The 8,985-nt window shown below is 42.2% G+C and overlaps 2 protein-coding genes across 2 annotated transcripts, besides 1 other annotated feature; one reads left to right on the forward strand and one right to left on the reverse strand.

Annotated features, from left to right (window-relative positions):
* The first annotated feature begins 1,235 nt into the window (after positions 1–1,235).
* On the forward strand, positions 1,236–6,311 carry CSUI_005323 (bax inhibitor-1). The gene is made up of 4 exons (XM_068065500.1): positions 1,236–2,053; positions 3,293–3,471; positions 3,919–4,053; positions 5,038–6,311. The coding sequence occupies exons 1-4, from the start codon at positions 1,787–1,789 to the stop codon at positions 5,213–5,215; spliced, it is 759 nt and encodes a 252-aa protein (XP_067922525.1). The 5' UTR covers positions 1,236–1,786; the 3' UTR covers positions 5,216–6,311.
* A 1,230-nt stretch (positions 6,312–7,541) lies between these two features.
* Positions 7,542–7,583: a sequence feature (Short protein (CSUI_005324, PHJ20840.1) was converted to a misc_feature.).
* A 948-nt stretch (positions 7,584–8,531) lies between these two features.
* Positions 8,532–8,982, reverse strand: CSUI_005325 (uncharacterized protein; the record flags this gene model as incomplete). The annotated part of the gene is made up of 1 exon (XM_068065501.1): positions 8,532–8,982. A coding segment is annotated over one exon (210 nt), but the record flags the coding sequence as incomplete, so codon positions are not given.
* Positions 8,983–8,985: the final 3 nt, after the last annotated feature.

Here is an 8,985-nt window from a genome sequence, read left to right on the forward strand (position 1 = left end):
AGAACCCCAGCGATCGATGTGTATGTAGTCGTTAGCTCACGAAAACAATGATACGCACCTCCGCTCATCCTTTTGAGAGAAGAAAAGAACAGCATTTCTACTCGAAGAAATTCATTTCCAAGACAGCAACCAACTTAGAGAGGGAGAGTTTTTACCTAGAGATCCATTTGTGACGTTGCTTGTTTCATTCATACATTCACGAGAATTATCATGAGCCACTGCAGTGGAGAAAACGGTCATCCCGTTCCCGGCACTTCTATGGCGGGGTTTCTTTCCATCGCCTCTCTCAGCAGAAATCTTGTCCTGATCAGTGGACAGATTTCGTTTCTCATCGAGAAGGAGCAGTAGTTTAGCCTTGTGGTTCTGCTAGTTACGGAACAGCTAGGCTGATTTATGGCTTGCTGCCGAGACAAAGAAGGAGCCAGCTAACAAGATTCTCATCCAGAGAGATGAATGTCTCCTCAACAAAGTAAGATAACTTGACCAAATACAGCCGTCCTACTACTACGACTAAGGCTATTACCTTTATCTTTTCACTCCATCTATATCCATAGAGGAAACTAAATCTCCCCTCTCACCCAACATGTTTCTTTTCTCATTCTCCTTTTCCCCGTGTATCTATCAATCCAAGAAAGAGCAGAACCACGACACTAAGCAGAGTCCCTTCCCATACTCGAAAACTCTCGTCCACCCCGGGCAGTGTACAGAAAGACTATCTATGAGAATAGACATCTCCAGCAGAGAAGTCAGTAGACAGAGGCCACCCATCAATCCTGTAAAATTCTCTCTTCTTTGCAACCTTATTCCTTCATTCATTCACTCCTGTACTCATCATCTATCTACCCATTCATTACATTTCCTTCTCCTCTCAACGACGTTTCCTTCTTCCTTCCCCAGTGAGAGGGCAACTGGCCCACCGAGAGCTACTCCTCCTTGATCGACTAGCTCCGTGTGAACCGGAAGTTTAACACAGTGGAAAGGCAGGAAAAGAACGCAGAAACGACAGAGAACAACAAAGAATAAGAAAGGATTAGTTCGTCCGTCAAAAGGGTTGGCTATGTTGTTCAATCTTCATTTCTTGCTTAATCTTTCTTTACAGCGTACTACCTTATCTCCAGGATGGATGGCGAATGATGACGGCATCGGAGAGAGAGGTGGTAGAGTCAAGAATAGCACCGGGGGCGAGACAAGAAAAAGATTCTTTTCGCGATGGCCCGGTCCCTTCTTGTCCCTCTCCGCGGCGCTCCTTCCAAGCTACGCTACCTTTCTTGCTCTCTTCTTTTCGAGACGACAGGACGAGAGAAGGTCTTTTTTTCTCTTCTGATGATAGAAAGATTGTCTTTTTTGACTGGAAGTCTATGAGAAAGCTCTTTACTTTCATTGGCAAGTTAAACGTTGTTGGTGAGGCTCTTCTGACTGAAGGGTGGATAGATTCCCAAAGGACACAAGAGTAGGAAAGAGAAAGAAAGAAGTGTTGAGAGAGAAAGAAAAAGAGAAAGAGTGCTTGTTTCTTTTTCTCTCATTTCACAGCTGCTTCTTCAACTCCTTCTTTGTGGTTCTCCTTTCCGAAGCTCCGGCTTTTATCTTTCCCTTTCTTTCTTTCTTTCCTTTTTCTTGACGAAGTCTTTCATCTTTTCTCGCGTCGCTCTCCACCGCCTCAGGAGAGAGTAGAACTCACTCTCACATCTTTGTTACTCTGTTTAGCTCCTTGCTCGTTTTCTTTCTTGCCTTTTTTTCCGTGCTTTTCTCTTTCTGTCTTTCTTTATCTTCTTTCTTCGCCACCAAGATGAATATCTTCGAGCAATACACGCAGCGCCAAGGCGCGATGAACCTAAAGGACATTCTCAATTTTTCTCCTTTGACTCGAGTTCAACAGAAGCATTTGACACGAGTCTATGCTGCCCTTTTATCGAACATCATCCTAGCAGCCCTCGGGGTGTACATACAGCAGAGGTTTTTACCTTTTGTCTCTCCGATCCTTCTTGTTGGGCTCCAGCTCTTCTCTCTATGGACACTCGGATCATCAAGCACTGACGCTGTCTACAGCGGAAAGGTCAGTTTTCTTTCTTTTCTTTCCTTTCCTCTTCTTTCTTTCTTTCAGAGGGAAACTTTTTCCACGCCTGAATCTCCGAAGAAAGCTCCTCTCATTTTCTAAAGGAGAGACGTATTCCTTTACAGTTGGAGTTGCTTTACGAGCATTCATTAGTAGAAATGACATAGTCTTTGACTTTGACAACAGGAGTATTGAAACGTCTTGTGTCTGCTTGCTTCTTCTCTACATTCTCACTATAAATACAAGCCCCCGCTCATGAACTTCTTTTTCTCTTCCTTTTCTTCTTATTCTTTTCTCCAGATAGAATGGAGAAGACTGTGTCTTTCTCTCCCTCCCTCCTCGAGATAGACGAGGGAGATCATAGGCTATAGTTCGTAGTGTATAGTCATGCAGTGGAGAGAAATAACGATTGCTTTGATTAAACGAGACTCCTTTCTTCGGGCTGTTCTCTCTCCATTGGATAGGGTAGCTTCTTTGCTTCACATTCTTTCTCTTTCTTTCTCCACCCGTTTTTGGTCGATCTATTAGTCCTATATAGAGCACATGTTCTCCACATGCAATTACACACACTCTAAACCTACCCACTACAGATGCTCTACATATATGTAGAGAGAGAGAGAGATAAGGAGAGAGAGAGGGGGTGTATATCGTGTTTAGCTAGATGTGTAGCCCTTACACATCTATGCGTATGCTTAACGTTTCAGCTGAAGAGAGGAGTCTGTGTTGGCATAGAGAAAGACCGAGTAGTAGTAGTAGCAGGTAGTCGAGCTATCTGAGAGATGTGCTTCTCTCTTACAAGGGGCTTCAAAAGGAACACACAACGGTCAGGTGCTACCACTCCCCTCTCTTTCTTTTTTCCTTTCTGCATGCACCACAGTATAAGTTGTTGCTGATCCTCCTTTTCATTCTCTTCTTTCTTTTTCTCTCTCGTCTCTCATCCCCAGCACTTTCTCATATCTCTCTGCTATCTCTATTCATCCCAAAGCAGTACCAAAGAAGCCGGCGAAAATACCTCTATCCAACTATCGCCGACTCCTACCTCCAACGTAGATAGAGAGAAAGAATGAGAGAGGGAATGTATGTATTTCTGTATATGTGGAGTCGGTTTCATGAATCTTTGGCGGGCTGTATGAAGGCTATTTGTATGAAGTGTATGAAGATGTATACATGTGTATGAAGTGTATCTGTATGATCTATCTATATATATATATATTTATCTATATGTGTGTGTGTGTATAGGTGTGTACTCCATGGAGGGCAGGATGGTATGGGGTGTTCGGTTTAACAAGCGGAATGCTTTTAGGAGATTATCTTCTCTTTCTTCATCTTATCAATCCATCCATTCTCCCTACGGCTTTTCTTGTCTCCGTGGGAATCTTCGCGTCTCTCTCCGCTGCCGCCGTTGTCTCTAAAGACAGGTATGCAAAGACTGTGCATGCGAATGTGACTGCTTTCTATTCTTTTCATCTAGCCGAGGTTCTGAGCCAACCTCCCGTCCTCCCCTCTTTCTGTAATGTATTCTTTCTTTCTTTTTTCTTCCATTCCTTTTGGAGTTCAAGAGTTCTTCTTCTTCGTATTTTTGTGCATGTCTTCAAAGTGGCTCTTTTCTCTTAAGATAGGTGGTGTGAGGGTGCTTGTAGGATCTATATCTCCGTAAGCTTCTCAATGGATAGAGAAGAAGACAAGCCTTCAAGATAAGAGAGGGAGATGTAAGAGAGACAAGGACAAACACACTTAACTTTCTCTTGTTCTTTCTTCTTCAAATCATTCCTTCTTTTTATCTTTCTTTTCTGTGTCTCTCTCTTTCTGTTTTACTCTCTTATCTTCCTCTTCCTTCTTTCGGTGTGTGGGTATGTGTGGTATAGAAAGTTCATTTATCTCGGGAGTCTTTTAGGAACAGGATTGACGTGCTTAGCGTCGATTTCCTTTATCTCGATGTTCTGGCGAACGAAGATTGGAGATGACATTCTCCTGTGGGGAGGCCTCGCCATGTACATAGGGTAAGAAGAAAACATGCAACAACGCGCGAAGAAGACTCTTCTTCCTTTTCTTCTCGTCTTTTCTCTCAGAACTTTTTCATCCTTCCCCTCTACTTCAGACGTGGAAGATCAGTCTGTGTATGTATGCACCCCGTATGTAGTAGGTATGCACTATGGAGGTCAACAGAGGTGAGCCTTCTACGATAGATAGAGAGATAGAGAGGTCACAGATGAAGAGACAGATTTACTAAAGATAGGATAGGTAGATGAAAAGTAGATCAAAGGTAGCTTCAAGGTAGATAGATAGATAGATGATGGATTGGTCAGGGGGGTGGGTAAAAAGAAGAAGAGTGAGAGTGTGTATGCTTGTATCTTCTTCTTCGTATCGTGGGTTGGTGTATGGGCACTGTTTCTACCGAAGAAGGAGGAGAAGAAGAAGATGAAGATCATTATCGAGGGTTCTTCTTCTTTTCTAACAAGGAGATAGACGAAAGATAGATAAGTAGGTCAACGATAGGTAGAGTAAGAGATATCTTTTAGAGACCGCTAGATATAGTGATCTTTGTACACTGTATGTATATGTGTAAGTGTATCAGGAGATAGATAGGAGGGTGAAAGACATGATCGTAGAGTGGTCTTCCGTACGCACGTATGTATCTTTTTCGCAAAAGCCTTTCTGAAGAGAAGAGAGAGAGAGAAAGAGAGAGACGACAGAAGAACATAGATGAGATACATGCTGTTGCTCTATCTCTTCATCTATCTTTAAGCTATCTATGTCTATATCCATGTATCTATCTATCTATCTACCTCCCTGGTATGGTTTGTTTTCTTTCTTTCTTTTTCTTTCTTTCTTTGTGTATGTCTCGGTTTCCTTAAACATTTTGTTGCACTTTCCCCTTGTCTTTCTTTCTTTCTTTTTCTTCTTTCTTTCTCTTTTTCCTTTCTTCTTTCTTTCTCTTTTTCTTTTCTTCTTTCTTTCTTTCTTTCTCTTTTTGTGTGTTTCAGGTATGTTTTGTTCGATACGCAGGTGGCGTTAGAGATGTGTAGGCGAGGCTCTTCGGACTTTCTCATGCAGGCGATTCAATTCTATATCGACCTCCTCGGAATTTTCACTCGCATAGCGCAAATTCTTGCCGAAAAAGATGAACGAAGAAAGAGAAGAAACAACGATGATACCGAATAAGAATAACATACACAAGACCAAGAAAGCGATAGAAAGAAAGACAGAAGAGAGAAAGATGCTGTTTGAAGCTTTGAAGAAAAGAAAGAGATAGATAGAGAGAGACGTTGATCGATGGATCTGTTTTCATGAGTATTATAGATAAGATGCGTATTTACATTACACGTAGATGAAAGAAGAAGAAGATGACGATCGTGCTGAGAGACGAGAAAGAGAGACAGGAGAAAGAAGAAGGAAATGACTCCGAAGAAAGTCGTCGTTTCCCTTTCTTTCTTCTCCTCTTCTCTCGTTTGCTTCTATGACAAACCCCCCCCTACATACATAGATATATACATACAACATGTATACGTATATATATATATATATGTAATAGATACTTTGCGTATATGAATGGAGACTTTGTGGATGATGGGGAATCTTCTTCTTCTTGTAGCAGTAGTAGTCGTGGTTTGTTTCAAGCATTTTGTGTCGTCTCTTCTTCTTTTTCTTCTTTCTTCTTCTTCTCCCGTCCTTTACGTCATTCCCAGGCTGTAGATTTTAGCGTTCTTCTGTGTGTCTTCTCTCTAAGAAAGGAGGAGGAGAAATGCAGGAGAGAAAGAAAAGAAAAGAAAAGACAGTCTTCTTATCAAAGAGAAGAAAAGAGTTACACAAGGTGAAGGCGGGAAAGAAGATATTTTCTTGTAGAAGAAGGTAGAGGAGACATAAATCGAGTAATATGCGTATACAGACCTTTCCATCCATCTGTCTATATGTATATAGTGCTATAGGTGTTTTGATGTATAATACTCTTTTGCAGATCTATCTGTGTATCCATATAGATGTGGAGACACGTATGAAGATAAGACTCTATGTGATCGATCGTTCATACATAAATCTATGTACATACGGAACGGTAAGGTGATAGAAAAGACGAAGAAGCAGAAGCTCTAGTGTTTCTCTTCTTTTCCGTTGTGAATGACGAGATTGACGAAGAGAGTGAAAGAAAGAAACAAAGAAAGAAGAGAATTCTCTACCATGAATGAGAAAGAGGAGGTGAAGGAGGTGTCATAATACTACTACTACTCCTCTTACAACGACACATCCTCTTGTTTGACGGGGTTGTCTTCTTCTTTTCCTTTTTGATCCACGTATGTATGTCTAATCTCTCTCACTGTACTGATGGATTTCTGCTCTTATCTCCTCCACTCATAAGAAGAGAGAAAAGGAAGTTTTAGTCAAAGGCAGCTCTTTGCATGAAAAAGAAAGAACTAGAATAGAAAGAACTCATATACAAGGATGTAAAGGTCTCTAACGATCAAGCAAGGCTGAAGAAAAGATAGAGAGGTAGACTAAAGATAGATAGATACATAAATGACAGGTACACTACTACACACGCCTTCCTTGCGTGCGCTTCACATGAATGAACATTCATATATACACACATATATATATATATATATACAGATATATAGGTATATCTACATACACGTGGAGGAGATGCTGTAGATGAGGAGAAGAGGAGGGAGGAGGTTTACTCCCCAGCGGTAACGGGGCTGGCTGGTAGTGTCTAAGAAGGTTTAAACAAAGGCCATGCATGCCTGCGACGGCATCTCTTCATACGGATAGATAGAGAGATAGATCAAGTATACCAAGAAATCTACCTCATGTCTGTGTGGAAGAAGAAGAGGATGGAGCGATTGATCGATGACACCTCAGGCTTTCTCTCGGGTGTACGTACATCACAAATCACAATACACCTGAAATTCTTCTACTACAACAGCAACGAATAGGAACACTAGCATCACTACGACTACTACTACTGTCTTCCTTGTCTATGGTTCTCCCTCCTCTCTCTACTGTCCACCTGTCTGTCTATCGATCTACCTCTCTATTTATCTGCTTGTATTTATCTCTTTTTAGTTTACTCATGTATAAGTCTCGTGTCAGTAGGTATGAGTTTGCTCCAGGGCAGTCAACGAGGGAGCGGAGCGTCGCGTCCTCTTCTTTTTTCTCTCCCCCCCCCCCTCCTAGCAAGAGTTTGAGGAGTCTTAAGAGACTTCCTTGGCTCGCATGTATAGACAATAGCATGATAAGCAAAAGCAAGAAAGGAAGGTGTTCGCTTACGTCGTGATAAGCTATTCTCTGTCCAGACAACAAGAAGAAGCTCGGTCCTTTTCTTACATCTCTAGAATTGAGCTTCTTTTTGTTTTCTGAATAGTACACGAAGAGATTGAACGACCAAAAGAAGAAAAGGAACAACAGAAGAAGAAGCTTCTAAAGCAGGAGTCTCCACATCCCTGACCATACAGCATGAGACGAAAAAGGAGAGCTCACACACGACGACACATGCGGGGATCTGTGAGGTGTCATCTATCAGGTGTAACTCTTTCATCTATCTACCTATCTGGCTTTTTTCTTAACGTACCTATCTCCCTAGCTGACTTCAATCTATCCATCTCTACATCTGTCTCTATCATGAGAGAAGTTCGAGATGGTCAGAGGAGAAAAGTCGTTCCTTATTGCTTCTTTTTGATATGCATTTTACGAGGAGCAGTAAGGAGTCAGTCCTAAGAGGCTAGGAGGAGCTTTTCTTCCCTCTTCCACACGGCAATCATCGAAATTTTCTTTTGGAAAAAAAAGGAAAAAGAGGAAAAAGAGAAATCTTCATGGACGATGTAACCGGAGTTAACTGGCGATCTGCTTTTCTCTTTACGACAACAGAGAAGTCGCCAAATAGGAAGTCATCCGATGGGATTTAGCCTCGCCATAGATTTTGTTCTCCAGTTTGTTTTCTTCCTTCTCTCGCACACCCCCCGTCACTTTCTGCTGGCACGGGGCAGAGAAAAGAAAAAGATACAAGCTGACGGACTCCCTAAGTGTCTCTTTTACTCTTCCGTCTATGAGGAGGGAGAGATTTCACCTACTCACTGACAATAATGTCTTCTATTCCCAGGAGTCTTCTTGGCCGGGAGAGCAAACCAGCAAAAAAGAAGAAGCCGAGGATTAACCAGAGATGGGGAAGTGAGCCAGATGTCTATCTGTCATACGTACATCTCCTTCCTAGTCAGCGTTAAGCTATCTCTCTATCTATCTTGAATCCATGTATTATCTATCTATCTATTTATCTATCTATCTATTCTTTCATAGGAAAGCTGAAGAACAAACACCTCATGACTGCCGCGAGAAGAGGTGGGTAGGTGATAGGTCGTCTCGGTCCCATCGCGAGCAGATAAGAAGAGAGAGAGAAGCTCTATCGTTCCTTCTTGCTTTGCTTTACTGATCGCGAGACATTCTGTAATTTGCATAAGAATCATAGAGAAAAAGAAGAAAGCCACGTTTCAGGGGAGAGAAGCTTCTTACACGGAAGGTCGGTCAACTGCAGGTCATTTGACGGGTGAATAAGTAATGAAGACTTCCATCTTGAGAAACAGACGAGTGATAGGAGGAGGCATGAAAGGGAAGTAAGGGGTCTCGTAGACGGCCAGGTATCACGATAGGAAAGACAACGGGTCGGGAAGAAGCTAGGCTCTTCTTTGCTTTCTCAATCTTACAACGTCTTTTTAGTGGCTTGCTAGCCTAATCTACAACAATGACTCCTTAGGAGGAGGAGGAGCTGCATTCACACACATACTCTTCCTGAGAAGACGATCAGTAGCTCCAAATACTTCTCCTACTGCGGCTATCCGTTCGTGTCTGGGGGGAGTTGTATGTTCTTCTTCTTCGCTCCTTTCAGCCTTCGTACCACTCAGCGCTAATACATCTCTACGCGAGAGTGTCGTGCTTCTTTCTTCTTT

This window comes from Cystoisospora suis (genome assembly GCF_002600585.1).
Source record: "Cystoisospora suis strain Wien I chromosome Unknown contig_2575, whole genome shotgun sequence".
Taxonomy (NCBI): Eukaryota; Apicomplexa; class Conoidasida; order Eucoccidiorida; family Sarcocystidae; genus Cystoisospora; species Cystoisospora suis.